The sequence below is a fragment of the Polyodon spathula genome, chromosome 6 (genome assembly GCF_017654505.1).
Source record: "Polyodon spathula isolate WHYD16114869_AA chromosome 6, ASM1765450v1, whole genome shotgun sequence".
NCBI lineage: Eukaryota > Metazoa > Chordata > Actinopteri > Acipenseriformes > Polyodontidae > Polyodon > Polyodon spathula.
In genome coordinates this window covers 51,646,606-51,663,455 of record NC_054539.1, presented here as the reverse complement: position 1 = coordinate 51,663,455, position 16,850 = coordinate 51,646,606, and the positions used below count along the sequence as shown (strand labels likewise).

General features: G+C 36.7%; 1 protein-coding gene across 2 annotated transcripts in view; it reads right to left on the bottom strand.

The window, feature by feature from the left end:
• Nucleotides 1-15,085, bottom strand: part of fam184ab (family with sequence similarity 184 member Ab) — a 78,790-nt gene extending 63,705 nt beyond the window's left edge. For both annotated transcript variants that reach the window (XM_041253101.1, XM_041253102.1), the window contains exon 1: nucleotides 14,886-15,085. In XM_041253101.1, coding sequence (XP_041109035.1) covers nucleotides 14,886-15,062 — 177 coding nt within the window. In that variant the 5' untranslated portion in view covers nucleotides 15,063-15,085. The remainder of the gene's footprint in view (nucleotides 1-14,885) is intronic.
• Nucleotides 15,086-16,850: the final 1,765 nt, after the last annotated feature.

Below are 16,850 nucleotides of genomic sequence, written 5' to 3'. Positions count from 1 at the left end.
GGTGATGTGGATTACCAGTACGGAGTTGATCGGAGAAGATAACCATGCTACAAAGCAGGCGCTGCTCAATACCAAACTTCAAAAGCAATGTAACACCCTTCTTGTGACAGACCTGCTCCAATCAATACAGCATTAACCAGCATTGTCAGTCATAAGGAAAATATTGTACTCTTTCTTCACTTGCATTTCTTTGGCAAAACATGGTGAATAACACAGAAGCTTTATGTACTGTATCACCCTGGATGGCTAACCAGTTATTTCTATCCCCAAAACATTTTCCATCTGGTTAATTGTTTCAATTGCAATATACTTTCTTGTGTATTCATTTTGATCGAGATTATATATATCAGATTTGTAATAGACGCCTGTGACAGAGAGTGAATGAATCCTAGTCAACAATCTCCCTCCCGAACTGTGGGGGCGCTGTTTAACAGTGTGCCCCCAGACTGGATGGTTTGGCAGTTCATTCCAGGGTCAGTTGGAAGTCGGCTATCCAGAAAGGGGGCGGAGTCACAATACCAGAGGTCATCGCCTTAATGTGGTATGCGATGTGTCAGTCATGGATTGGAGGATACGTGATTGCACCTGCTATTGAAGGGGGCGTGACAGAGGGTATATCAGGGGATCTGGCGAAGCAATCTGTTCCTTTGTTATGGTTACAGAAAGACCTGTAAAGGACGTACAAGTGAAAAAGTACTGCAAGTGTTTTGTGTTGTTTTGTATGTCTACTAAACTGTTACGTTTGTCATTTGTAGAGAGCTAACTAATCCGGGAGCTGTCACTAAAAGCTAGCTCCCACCCAGGACCACTCTACACCATTGTTGTCACCAATTGTATTAATTGACCACTTACACTAGGAGCACTCACTATTGGATTTGTGATTGTATGTGTTTACTATGTGTGAGTGTTTACTGTTATTATTTTGGGACTGAACCCCGTGGTTTACCTGTGCAATAAACATTGTTGTCTGTCTATCTATCTGTCTATCTATGGCGTGGGATGCATTTGTTAACCCACTTCAGTGGAAAAACATAAGTTGAATAACATGCTTACCAGGACTGGTTTCTATTCGAATGTGTTTTTGCTTTCATTCCAATCCAGTGGTGCTGCTGAAATTCAGGACTAAGCTGTGTTTAGATAGTTCAAACAATAATGCCATGGATACTTGTTTTATAATAACTTTAAAATTCCTGAAATTATTTCAGATTTCTATGGTTTTGATTTGGACCCAGAACGTGTTTAGTCAAGAAATGCCAGTTACCGATCTGCCAGCGTCTGACTTATCCAAACAACCTGCAGCCCCATCATTGACACCGGTAACGGTAGGAAATGACAGAGAGGCTGCAAATTGACAGACTGAGCTCAAGTTTATATCTAAAAAGATGGTTGCGAAGAGACCATAAACAAATTTCAAAATGAATCTGTCGAAGCATTGTCTGTTGACAATGAAAAGACAGATCCCCCAGGTAAAATAATCCCTGAATTAACTGATTTAATATTAAAAAAAATTACAAATGTTATTGCTATTTGTTTTAAAATATATACTTGTGGTATAACAGAATACTGAATGATTGTTCATGGTATACAGTTTTTATTCCTCTTAGGAGGATGCCCTTACATAAACATTTTCCTCCTGCGCCAAAAAAAAACCCCAAAATGTATACCATGAACAATCATTCAGTATCCTCTCAAATATATTTAGTCAGGTGAACTATAATTGTATAGCAGGATGTGGTTATCAGGAATGTAAGCACTTTCAGATTGAAATAACATTACTAGCCTCTGTGTTTCCATAGCAATCAGCAGCAGTACCTACCAGAGGTAAAATGAAATACTACTGCATTTGTGGAATGTCATGCCTATAAAAATCTTTTCGATGATTACCTGTTCAGGGATACCAAACTATTTACTGAGTGACAAAATCTGTTTTGTAAGTTAAAATCTGTGTGATTAGGGCTAGGTTATTTTATCAAACTGTCTTTACTCCAAATATTGTGTGCTGTTTTTATCTGATTTACATTTCAGTAAGGTTTTCAGAAATGAAAGGACTAAATCAGAGATTTTTAATTGGGTCCCTAGAAGACAAAGCCTATCAACAAGAACATAGTGGAATCTTTCGTAACAAGCATGAAAACACTTAGCAAACTGAATGAATTTTAGAGTTTCCATAAAATTCGTTTTAAAATTAAGAGTTTAAAGAGCAACTTGGTATCAGTATTACATACAGTCAGCACTCGGATATACGATACCCAGATACACGTCAGTCATTGTTTTACCATCCTTATATTAAGAATAAAATCAATTCCCATTATATATGTAATAAATTAATGTACTTACCCATCACACGCGATTTCTGACTCCATGTAACGGATAGCTTGGTGGTGATGTCAGACAGAGAAGAAATACACAGGCTCAGTAGTGCAAGTTTAAGCGCTGATGCGCGTTTTAATAATAAATCAAAAAATTTAAACAACAAAACACTGACACCAAAAGCAAACGGCACGGTGGCCAAAACAGACCGACAATAAACAGAGACAAATAAAGTGAACAAACAAGTATAGTGCTGGTCCAAATAAAGCATGAGTAGCAATTTTTTATATTTCTTTTAATTTGCTTAGATCGTTTTACTTTTGTTCCTCCTCTGAACAACCCAACCAAGACTGAGAGGTACCTGCCTCTTTTATGCAGCTGTGCCTGAGCTCGGTTGCCTGTTAATCATTCAATCGGGCTCAGGCACATTCTGCACATGAAGTGATTTGGCATGGAAGGCAATTAACCCTTCCCTGTCGACCTAAAACACCAGTGTACAAATACATACATTTAAATCATAATAATAATACAACGCAAATACAAAACAAAATACACACAGGGCCGGGTTGTACACCGCCACCGTCACCAGTTTTCTGATACAAAGCCTATCTCTTCAATGTTAAAATGTATTTGATTACACTGTGTAACAAAATTTTTTATTTTTTTTTGTTCCTGGGTAGTAAGTGTTATTTCCTAATTGCTTATGCCTCAAAAGTATAGAACATGGCTATTACAGTTTTTCGAAATGTAAATACAGTATAATTGTAAATTTCGAAAAACAACTCACTCCTAAATCTTTTGTAGTCATCTTTGTATTACTTTAGTATAAATACATGTTAATTTGGATTCATATGTTGTTTTTTTCTGACTTTATGTGAACGAAAAGACACACATTTGCCCATTTTCCCATTGGAAATAGTGATATTTTGAAATATCACTGTCCTGGTCACAAAAGCAAAGTTTGTAGGGAACAATAGCCATTTTTTATACTTTTGAGGCATAAGCAATTAGGAAATAACACTTACTACCCAGGAACAAAAATTGTGTTACATAATGTTATCTGTCACAGCCCATGTTGGTTTTTTTTTTTCCATGAGCAAATCGGTCCATACACATGGCTGTGTGATTCTTGGATGTCCTTATAGTCCTGACAACTTAAAATGACTAGGGATTGAAATGCCTTTGCTGCCTGTCTGTTTATGGTGGCTGGCTTTAAGGCTGAGCAAGAGGAGGGAGGGGATGGGGGTATAAAAATGTATATGTAAGCGGCTTGTTTCACTTTCTGAAAGCGCTTCTTCTGAATCCATTTAGCCAAAATATTTTGCACTAACAGGAAATTCACGTTAAGAGAATCTGTATTATAAGAAGTCATTTATAGTAAGTGAAAATTCGTACTATCAGGGAATTGGTGGAATTCAAGTTTGTTTTAACGAGAATTGACTATTATAAATATTAGATTGGGCTCCTGAAACTATTTTTGGGTTTTCCCCATGGCCACCTGAAACTGTCCTCTGATGCTTGAAACTACTGTACTGTTCCTAGCCTTCTGTACCTCAAGAAAACTGCTAAGAAATACAACTTAAAAAATACACAATATAATATTTGAAAAATCTCCTCCATAACATTAGTCTACAAGCTTTCCCTAAGATAAGGAGTAATGTTTACAACAGGAAGCATCAGCAAAGTATGTTTCTGTTAGAGCACAATATATTCCTGAAATTAAAAAAAGGTGGGCATATTTAACTGGCAATAACTCGCATGAATTATGCAGCAATTATCAAAATAACAGTTTGTATTTTATATTCAAACATTAATGTAGCACAGTAACTACACTGACATTCTATGGTAATCTAATTTTCTGTTTCACGCAATACAGTACTTTACCTCTCAACAGGTTTCTCAACTGGGCAATGATTGGAGGATACGTGATTGCATGACTGAAGGTATATCAGGGAATGACTGTTCCACTGTTATGGTTACGGACTGACTGTGAGGAGTAAAAGACACTGTGAGTGTTTAGTATTGTACTGTCTGTCTATTAACTGTTCTTGTTTGTCACTGTAGACAGCAAAAGATCCAGGAGCTGTGGCTGTTAAGCCAGCATGAAGCCTGGACTGCACTGCACCACTGTTAAGCACTTGTTTGGTATTTACAATACCACTTGCACCCGGAGCACTCACTGTTGGACTGGTGATTGTGCAGGTGTTTAAAGTGTGTGTTTATTATTATTATCATTTCGGGACTGAACCCTGTGGTTTTATGTTTACACAACATTGTTGTGTATAGTCAGTGTTATTATTTAAAAGCCATTAATAAAGCTTTGTTATTTACCATTGAACTGTTGTTGGACTGTTGTTTTTAAGCACTGCATCACTTCTACACCAGTGCACTACAAACCACTTTGCCACACACTCACAGATGTGGAATATATAAAAGCAGGTTTTATTAAAACAGAGTATGTCTTCAGTGATTTTAAAATTTACATTAAAAAATAATGTAGAAATGACATTATCTGCTAAGATTGTAAGACACATAACTGTAAAGATGGCCCCAGATGTTACCAGTCAACAAGGTAGTCACATTAATTTAGCACTGTTTTTTTCTACTGCTTGAGATAATTAACGTGAAGTGGATGCTATCGCACTAATTTTCTGCCCTTCTAGGTAGATATGTGAATTCACAAGGACCTCAGAAGAATTGATCGGATTATTGCTGCTCAAAGAACAAACTCGTGGTGAAGATATAGCATCTCCTGTCACTGAATGCTTGCAAGAAAAATAAATTAACACTGTTTCTATGGTAAGATGGGGCTGCTGTAAAGTTGTCATTTTTGTTGAAACCCCTTGAAGCTGACACTTCTGCATTTGACTTTTCAGCATTTGCTGGAGTTGATCGAGCACAATTTGAACTTAAATTACCTGACTTGCATGATAAGGATTTGTGCTTGAAAATCTGGAAAGACAAAAATCCACCTTGGCGCTACTACATAAGTGGTCAGACCTGGACCCCACACTCAACTGAAGAAATACGCATTTGGGCTTCTATCAATCTTTGGACCGACATAGCTTTGTGCACAAGTGTTTTCAAATATGAATGACATCAAAAGCAAACTGAGGAGCCAGCTCATCGAAGTGAGCCTTGAGTCGTGCCTGATAATGAAAGTCACAGAGTATTTGTCAAACACTGAGGAACTCTCCAAAGAAGTCCAACAGCAGAAGTCGTGCTAAAAACAGTGATGCATTGAAAAATGTCTTCAAGTTAGTAAACATGTGGAAAAAATGGAAATGAAACAGAAGAGGCTCATTATTGTGAGACATATTTTACTCATGCAGTGTTTCTTTCACTATTTTGTATTTGTGAACTCTGATATTTGTTGTTTTAAGCATATTTTGTATAATGTTGCTGTTCTCTTTTTATTGAAGTTTCTGTTTTAAATAGTTTTTCTAAAGAGTTGCTTCCATTTTATGCAGTAGCATTTTTCTGAAACCTTACACTGCAGTTTTTATGACCAAACCTGAGTAAGCACGTACATAATTACCAGTGTTAGTTTTTCAAACAGGAACATTATCTTTCATAAAGCAGGAAATCATTGCTAATAGAGCTTCCCGATTTGTAGATGACTGAGGTTTGTCCCGCCCCATGTAGATACGTGGGATGCCCACAGTGCAAGTCCTATTGGACAGTGGAGTGCAAATACTGTCACAAATCACAACGTGGATACAATTTCAAGGTATAAAGTTTATTTTATAGACACAAAGTAAAATTAAATAACTGTAACATGGTGATTTTTTAAGATTACAGGCAATGACGTAACAGGGTATTAGGTCTATTCAGTGTCTATAAAGTGCTAATTTAATCTGTGATGGAGATTATTTTGTTATAATGTTAACCCTGGTTTCACCCACGCTAGAAATTAACATATAATAGGTAGATAATTATTACTTTATCAAAATTCAAACTACAAAAAAAAAAAAGAGCAAATAGCTTTAACGTTACCATGATCCAAGTAACGGCTTCCTTGCTTAATCAGTATGAATTACAGATGAAATACCATCTTGAGGTGCATTCATTTATCTGTTTTCTTTTTATAATAGTGTAGCGTGCACGGGGGAAGGAGGCAGCAGGGCTAGTAGGTGATGTAATCACACATGGAGACATAAGCCCGATATACTCTTCTTGCAATGGAGCCGGCTCTTTTGTACAGTGGTATCAGCGCTATGCTTTAGTGTGAGAGGCCCTGGGTTTGCAACCGTCCTCCACCTGTGTGTGGATTGCCTCGCCCTGGGTGATGCGCCTGCCTGCGTTTACCGAGATCGCTACAATAGATTATCACCATCTTGCTCACTTCTCCTGTTTAACCAGTGAAACGTGTGCTTTAACTTTATTGCACCATCAAACTATAACTTATAACTGTATAGCATAAACTGTATGTCTCGAAACCTCTCTGCTGTTTGGGATTTTTTTTGTTAAATAGCCAGACGACCTAAATTCAGAATGTGCAAGAGACTATCTCCGGGGTCACTTGAGAAGCATAAATTCATATTATTATTATTATTATTATTATTATTATTATTATATTTATTATTATTATAGTAGTAGTAGTAGTAGTAGTCCTATTTAAAAACCCATTAATGGGACCGTCCAACATTGAGGACTACTCCAGTGACGGCTGGAGAGAAGAATTCAAATTAGCTAAATGGGATGGGCTCTTAACTAATTAAATAAAAAAAACGGTCAAAAAGGACTGCAAATTAAATATTCAAAAGAAAAGGTGGGGTGGCACACAGCACACCACCCAGAGCCCACTGGTCGACAAAGGCCGACATGTCGCCAGTAGACTCCGCGTGGGCGTGCTCTAAATTAACCCTGGACCGGACCAGGGCCTTGAACATGGCTTCGCAGTCAGAGACCCTCCCCGGGGTCTTACGCTTCCTGGTCTTGTAGATGGCCAGTCTAGCAAGAGCCAGGAGCAGATTCACCAGGAGGTCTCTCACCTTGGTGGTGCCACGAACAGGGTGCCCAAAGATGTGGAGGGTAGGGGAGAAATGCTGTGGAAATGTTGTGACTGTGGCTGATAACCTACTTGGAACGGTGACTGTTAAATAAAGCTTTGTTGCAGTTGGTGCTGCTGCAGTGTAAGCTTTCTGTATATATCGCAGCATGAATTACACGTAAGTATAAAACGTGTATTTTTACTTTAAAAACATGATTACTGTTCTATATAATGTATTTTAAAGTACATGTTTGTTTTATTCTATTTACTTGGATTACCTGTAAAATTAGAGGATTTTCAATCAAATATATAGAAGTAGCTATGGTGACGTCACCAGTAAATTATGCAAATTAGTACCATTTAAGGTTCGAACCTTCCTTCAATAATGTGTTCTGAACCTACAAAGGTCAAAATGTACCTTTCATTGCAGTCACTCTCTCTCTCTCTCTCTCTCGCTCTCTCTCTCTCTCTCTCTCTCTCACAACCATTTTGATCGGTTAACTTACGGCCATTAGTTGATTAAAAAATCAACAGAATCTAAAAAAAAATAAAGTCTAATGGGAATTTGGCTTCCTGTAATTCTGCTTTTATTCATTCTGAATCTTGTTAGAGGTACCTGAGAATACTGTGGCTATGGACAAGCTATTGCTTAACATGCTGTTGTAATCAGAAATCGGAGAAAGTAATTCTACATAATGACTTCTATTTGAGGAATTGGTGCCTTCATCATGCCATCTGAATGCCAGTTCTTGCTTACCAAGCCAAACAACAGAATCAATCAAGCGTTTAAGAACTTCATGACTTTTTCTTACTTGCTCGTTGTGATGTATTGTATCCCTACCTTTCTGCTCATTCAGTTGAACATCAATCCGAGTTTGTCCAGTACAGTTTCACTTTGGAAATGCTCATGTTTTTTGCGCTGACTTCGATAAACATCCTAGATTGTTGTAGCCAGTGCTGTTCCATATCACCTTTTCTATACTGAAAAAAAGACAGTTCCAGCAGTATAACTTCAAGAAAACAATGTAGAGGTCTAGCCATGGCCAGCTTTTTCTCCTGACCTGAGTCCAATAGAACAGCTGTTGGACCAAATCGCCAGTGCCATCCACAGGAGACAACTGCGTCCAGCCAACCTCCACCAGCCAGCTGCAGCTGCACAGGAAGAGTGGTGGAACATCCAACAGCAGTCTATCCAGAGGCTGATGAAGACAGCGCTGGTATCATACAGTATTTCAATCAGTTGTTATACATTTCATTGGGAGGTTTAAAATGTAAAAGTAACCTATCGACAGACTGTGTGCCAATAAGTTTCATGTTGAGTTAAGGACCCCAAATTATAAGGCAACATTATAATGCAAAGCTTTACCATTTTTAGTTGGCACAGTATGTGCCAAAACCTCACATTGAAATGTACAGTAGGCGACAATTTATCAGGATGCCTATTTTGTACCCTTTCAGTGCATAAATTTTTACTGGCCAAAAAGTCCCACTGGAATGTATAGTAACGAATTGTAATACCATGTAAAAAATGGTTTTAAGTTGTGGGGAATAGACAACATTATAAAACATAGCTTTACCCTTTGTAGGGCAGAATATTTTATTGGCAAACTGTGTGGCAAATTCTGCGAGATTGCAGTTTGTATTTAATTGCACTGATGATGTCCGTCTGACTGCTGGAATAAACACAATAACACATTGCTGGAGGGACCGATACGCTCAAGAGATAACATAGGTTAAACAAAAAAGAACAAAGGGCCACACACCCAGATAATACCATCTTAGGCAGTGTGAGCCAGAACAGGGTGCTAGGGTGATTGAACCCACAAAGAGAAGGAAGGAGGGGGGCTGAGGTCAGTGGCTACTTAATCAAGGTGGACTCAGCTCAGCCAACTTCTCTCTTTCATTCAGACTAGTATTGGAAACTTGCCAACCAAGGAATCCTGGAGGATCAGACCTACAGTACTGCATTATGTTATTTTGTTCTGTTATGTTTTGTTTTGAACTTAAGTTTTGCACCATGCAGTTTGCTGTGTGATCTGTACTGTTTTGCTTAGAGCGTTCTTTTTGTTTCTGGAATTAAGCCTGTACATATTGAATAAACCAAACTAATATATGAAGAAAAGGACTGTACATTTCTTTCATCGAGAAACAACTACTCACTACTTGTTACAAAACTACTTCAAAGTTAATCCTGCAGCTCAAAAAGCCCCTTCATTTGTTCCTGCAACGTGAGGATGTCGACTTGGTTCAAGCATGTGAAGAAGCAGTTGTAGTGGTTGACGTACTAAAAAGCATTAGACATGGTGCCAACACCAATTTTTCTAAACTATGATGAGGTGAAATGTCTAGCAAATTGTGCATTTGTTGAAGAATTCCTGCCACGGATTTATGGAAGACAGACTCAGGGGAGCAATGTTAGTGCTTTCGCCAGATAACTATATGAAAAATATCTTTATTCCTTTCTTGGACCATGTAATTTCACAACTGACAGAGCAACTCATTGAATGCCGCCCACGCTTTCCTGTTCAGGACTTCATACCAATTAAATTGCATGGTATGGAAACTGAGAACATTGAGCAGGATGTGTATGATGCACACAAGGCTGACCTCTCCATCCAGTCCAACCTGGAAGGCAAAGTGGATAGCTGTCCCAGAGAAAAACAAGCCGAACAGCATTGTCTCAACACCGTCTAGTTTGAGTGCCGCATTCTGCCCTAAAATCAACACAACTCTTGCCAGTAACCATTGCTATGGCTGAAAGATTATTTAGTGCACTATGAAGACTGAAAACTTGGCTGCGGAATCGCATGGATGAAAGTCAGTTTACGGGTTTGGCACTCATGCACTTCCACTTATTCCAGTTGATGTGGAGCAAGTGCTAAAGGATTTTGACCCATGTGGCGTTTGTTCGCTGGAATACATAATTACCTATGTACCGATGCTAACTGTGGTAAAACATGTTTAAATAAATTCTAACTGACTTGTTAATTGTTTTGAATTGTAGTTTACTTGTAATTGTATGGTTTCTACTGTATTTTATACACAGCTTTTATTGTGTGTATGTGCGTGTATGTGTGTGTGTGTGGGGGGGGGTTTCACCATGTTAGTAGCTTTGCATAGTAAGTTGAAATTCCTGCCTACATGCCTGCCTATACATGTTCTAGTTGTTTGTCCACTTATTTTATTACAGTGTAATGGGCAGTGCTGCGTGATCCACTGCTGTCACAGATCCTGCCATGTGTCGATGAGATGAGATGACTTCAAAAGCTTAAAACCACGACCACAAATGAGCCCAGCTGTTTTGTATTGTGGTTTAGACCAGTGTGGGGCGTGCCCCTCTCGGGGGGTGCAGAGAGTCAGCAAGGGGGGTGCAACTATGAAAGGGGCAGTTCGCTAAAAATTTAAACGTTTTTTTTTTAAAGGATAGACATTTTAAAATAAATAAATAAATGACAGCCAATTAGTTCAAGTTTTTACCTTTCAAATGAGCCACTGATGATCACGCTAGGACTTGGAGAATCTGAGAAATGATGTTTGAAGTGGCGAGTGTCAGTGAAAATGCAGTGAACAGAGCTGAAATGGTGGCTTCCAGTTATTGTTTTCCCGGATCATAATGTAAATCCTTTATGTTTTCCAAGATTTAACCAAAACAAAGTCCAGATTTAGCTAAACATAAATGTTAATAAAACACATTCTTAAAAGTTTTTAAATGTGTGTACATTTTTTTTTTGGCATTGTATGCAGAGGAGAGGTTTCCAAAATGTAAAAAAAAACCGTACATACGTCTCCTGCCACAAGGCGAGAGTATCACATTCCCTTCGAGTCGAATTTAATGATTGGGTATACATATATATAAAAAACTAAAAAATATATAAACTTATCATATGTTTTTTTTTTTAGTATGGAAAATTAATTGCTGAGCAATAATGTTTTTCAGGGTTTACCTGTAGTGTTAAAAAAAAAAAGGTTTAAGTTATATGTATTTTTTCACAGATTAATTTGTTAGAAATGTTAGCTAAATGTTGACTCGTCAAGTGTAAAACAATATACTGTATTTAAATTAAAAGATTTATTTGTTTGAAACCCAGTTTTAATGTGTCAGCTAAATGTTGACTCTTCAAGTGTAAAACAAAGATTTACAGACTGATTTGGCGCAACAAAAATGTATGCTAGGAAAAGGGGGCAGCATATAAAAAGTTTGCGCACCACTGGTTTAGATGCTTGCTTGAGGTGCACGGGGTTGCCAGTTCATGCTCAGCCTCGGCCCTGTTAAACAGCATTTACTTTGTACTGCACTGTAACCCTTGTCAATTGTGTTGGACAAAGGCGTCTGTTATTATTATTATTATTATTATTATTATTATTATTATTATTATTATTAGGCAGTTAATCTGCATCAGATTCCATCATCCTAATAGACATATCGAAACATTGGCACTATACGTGCCCATACAAAGTGGAGTGTAGCCCCCTCAAATTTTTTGCCTAGTCCGTCCACCAGGGACTGCCTGGTGCCGCCACGAATTACAGCTGCATACATATTTTCATCCCTATTGAACAGGTAAATCCTTAAATATTATGGAAATGTATATAATTCCACTGTTACTGCTACAATATACTGAATTGGTAATATATAATTTAATTAATACACAAAATAAGGCAGTGCTGTACTATGATATAATTAATATATTTTAAATAAGCATAAAAATTAAACTTCATTTAAAAAAAATATATAATTTGGTCAGGATTCAATCCTAGTAGTTTGAGGTTATAAGGCAAGCTTACTATCAACTGAGATACCGCTGCCATTTACATATTGGGTCAGTTTTCATTGCTTTTGAAAATGACAGTGCTCTACTGAAATACAGCACTGTGTATGACACTCAATTCCACTAAAAATGTTACAAAATGAATAGTCAATATATAGTTGTACAGTATTATCTTCCAGGATGGAAAACCTAGAGGTACTGTCTGTGTTATTAATTCTTATCTAGACGACATATGATTGGTTTCGTTTCGTGCTACTATAATTCAACGGTTTTTGGTCAATTTTCTGGTTATCAATTATATTTTCCTCTTAGGTCCCTGTTGGCACAGGGATCTTATCGCCACCTACTGTAACAATGTCACAAAGATGTATGGCTTAGGTCTTGTGAAAACCATACAAGCAATTATTTTGAATGAGTGAAATCCATAGCTTGTCTTACTTTATACTGTATTATTAAATATACAAAGGGAACGCGTAGTCTGTTTTAACAAACTACATAAACCTTTAACATACAGTTGCCTGTCTTACACAGTACAGTACTCATTGCTGTATCGTCTTACCACAGTGACATTGATTTACTTGATTCTGTAAAATTTCAACATTCCATAAAAGTCAAAGGATTATCAACACAGATAATATAGGCTTGCTGTCACTTGTCCCTCAGTTTTTTTTTCCTCCAACCTACAGTATAATAGGCATGTTATGTCCTCTATGTTTAGGGTTATTATGAATACTTTGAAATGGAAAAGAACACTGGGGGTTTTTCTATTCAAATATTCAATGCTTCAGTCCCTAAACATAATTATTCCGTGATCTTAAGAAACAACATGGTAAAAACAAAGTAGATTGTGTAGCAACATGCTTGGCAGAATGTGTAAATCATACAATTATAGATACAAATTTGTGGTGCAGATCAGTGCTTGGAAACGGAAATGTACTGTACATCCTATAATAAATGGCAAGAGAGTTTAATGATCATAAGTAATATTATCAACATTTTCTCAAAGATGAACTAAATAATAAATAACCAAATAGTACTTGCTATACTTAAGCTTGACTATAAACAACTTTTAATTGTGCTTTTTTAAAACATTTAAGGTCAACAGAACCTGTGCTGTAGATTAGAAGATCAATACTGTAGGCTATTGATCTTTTGAAACCACACTGCAGATTTCTCTGTGTTTGGCAACTGTTAAATTATATTGCAGTCATGGGGCAAACACAAATAAAGCAATAATCCTATATGCTTTAGATGAACAGCACACACTGCAGGTTTCTCCTGAGTGAAATATATGCAGCACTGTGAACAAACTTTGTACAAACAAGTGTACTGTCGCATGGAATTATGCTACTGTATGCCCTCTGTATTTTTTTAAGTGCAGTTTCACTAACAAGTAAGCAATAAAACTTGCCAGAACTTATGACACCACTGCACAACGAGTCAGTGGGAGTACAATCTTATTTCTTTAGTAGCATAATTTTACTTGCTCCCACAAAGCTATTACGGATGAACGTTCAATGTCCCTAAGGGATGAACATAAAGAATTACAACTGATAAAATGCAAGATATTTTGTGTAAATCATTTAAATATCCTGTACCCACACTGACACTGGGGTACGCTACTGTACATGCAACAATTAAAGTACTGCATAACACAGTTGATTTATGGGTTATTCAGCTATTTTCCCAAAAGTGAAGTATTATAAGAACGTAATCTGCGGCAACTACAGTATAGCCTAATTAAAGAGTCAAGACTACTGAATGTTGTTTTATGAAAAGAAGTTGATTGTACTTGATTGTGCTGTTTAATGACCTTTGGTTACACAATTGTATTCCAAGCATATTTTCACTTTGATCACTTTTCCAGTTTAACTGTACCTTAAGTAGTCTTTACACTGCTTACTGAGTAGCAATTGTATTTTATATGAAAAAAATAAAATGGAAAGTAGTTAAAATGTAAAGGTCCGCTACAAAGAATAGCCTTAAAGAATATGCATAACAATCTGCAAACTGTAGCCATTACTTGACTGGTAAAATGCACAGTAGGGTTTAAAAGGCACCACTCTAAAATCAGAGAAACACACGTATGAACGGTTACATAATAGTACTCTAATTTGGAATGTCGCTCCAGCTGTCGATGCACCAGAATAAAGGGGATGGCAAATTACGGTACTACACTGGGTATCTTTTAGAGCTGAATAAACTATAGTCTATACTTGTGTGTTTTGGTCTACAGTAAATACGGCTTTTTGTAATGGTTAAATTGTAAAACCAAATGTTTAGGAATTAAACACACACACACTATATATACACACACACGTTTTTAGCTTATAGCATTCCTGAATACTATACCACGTTGCAACAGTTATTCACAGAAAAGCACATTTCACAACCACACTGTAATTTAACATTCTGCTTAAACTTTAAGAACTTGAAAAATAAAACAAAAGATCTATAATAACATATAACGTCAAATTACCTTTAGGTAATAATATAAGCCTCTCAAAAACAAAGTATTAAAAAAAATGTCGCTCCTACTCCTGTATGTGAAACCCATTTCCTCTCCAGTCTTGTTGCCTCCCTCAGAAGCTAACTGTACTGCCAGTAGGCTACATCATCCCCATTGTCAAAGTGAACTGTCTGGTCACAAACAGGGTCAGTGACTCCTTCTCGTGCATGAAACGAACCATAGTTCAGTTTTTATGTAACTATATACTGCACACAAATATTTAATAGTAGAAAAAAAAAAAAAAACCTACATAAATTTATTACACTTAAATAATAATAATAAAAAAACACTAAAAACACGGTACCTTGGTTAGTTGTGCTATTTTCTTGCTTATCTTAAGATGAAGGTCTGGGGTGTATTCCAGACTTAACCCGGTCTGGTAGGACATTGTTGATGTTGTACCAGAATTATATTTCCCTGCTCCAGTGGAAGAATTGCCAGCACTGTTGTAGTACTGCTGCCAGCCCGTTCCAGTCGCCATCTTCACAATCCTTCAAATGCAGTTATTATAATATATATTATATTAATAAATCTGGGGTAATATCATATAATTAATATAAGATACACAGTATTGTCTAACAACAGTTTCAGCCTTCCAAAGTCAAAAATATAAATCCGCTTCAAGTAGGCGTTTTTCATCTTAAAAACAGAATTATGTTTGTTTGCAAAGTTTTACTGGCAAAATGAAAATGTTTTTTACTTTTATGAATGAAATGAACAATTCAAACTTTTGACTCAAAAAAACTGAGTTTTTTTTTCCTTCACGAACGTCTTAGTGTATATATAGAAGGAATATATATCATAGAAATATATATTATATATATATATAGATATAGATATATATAACTGACAATATTAACAATTTGTCTTTGCAGATTTTTCACACTGCATTGACAGATTCTTCAAATTCCTATGCAGACCACCAGCAGCAGCCTTCATTTCACCTAGTCTAGCTCCTGTATCATGATTGAAATTCCAGACCAGGCTCTGTAGTCTTCTCTTCTTTAAGCACTCGTTTGTGTTTTGTGTTTCCAGGTGGGAAATAATGAAGCCCTCTTCTTTGATTCCTGTGGCTGTGTTTCGGTTCTACGTCTGTCAGTTTGTCCGGTTGCTGCTGAAGGCTGTTACCATGGATCACTCCAACAGTTTACATTACTGGCAGTGACGTCAGTTCCGCTCGGCCCTCCCGCTTTGTTGTTTTTTTGGGGGGGCGGGGCGGGGGGCGTGCAAAGGTACGATCTGAAGCACCTGGACTTCTGAAGAGAAGCAGTTCTTCGGGCACAGTCGTATTTTATTTCCAAAGTTACTATTAAACGGATTACTGAATTAGATATTTACTTGTTTTTATGCTCATTGGGTTACGGTGCACTTAACTCATACACTTAAAAATAGAAATTGTTGTGCGTTAAGCTAATTAAGGTAATTTTAAGAAATATAAAGCGAGGAAAATACTAAAATTATTAATTTATTTGTTAAATATAGGTTAAAACATTACTGCATATTAGCATTTAGTTCAGGGCGTTGAGCTTTCGGTGTAGTGAGAGGGGTATCTCTGCAGCATGGATCCCCCAGCCGCGCAGTCATGCGTGGGCAGGTTGTAATAGACGTCTCGTCTGCTAAATGTCAGTAATAATTATGTTTTAAATTATGGTTTAATCAAATCAAGATATAATATTAGAGTTTTTTTTGTTTTTTTTTTCAAATAAATGCATTTCAAGATCTGCTCCTGGGGCGCTCCTACACATTGATTTAAATAATCCTCATTGTTATTCCTAGAAATGTGCCTCATATGCTTCATTTCTCAGCTACTGAGGTGCATTATTATTGAGGTCATATAGTGAGATATGGATAACTGTAATAATATGTAATAATGCACACAGTGATATGCATATTACTATATAATCTGAAATTCCCATTGCAATCATGTACTACAGTCATCTATATTTAAATAATAATCTTCATCAACACTGTTTCAAAATGTCACTTGTATAAACAAGACAGGGTCCCCTAATAATGAAATTGAGTAACTCAATGATATATAACGATATGAATATATATAATAGTATACGATATATATATAACGGTATATTGATTATATATGGTGGAGATGGGTCATCATGGTAACTAAAAGCCCGCCTCTACAGTAGTATTCTGTTTTGAGATAAGACATCAAGAGTCTCATTCATGTACCATGTCATGTTATTAAATGATAATACATGTTTGCTATAACATGTGTTTCTGCACATTTTAAACCTACAGTAATATAGAG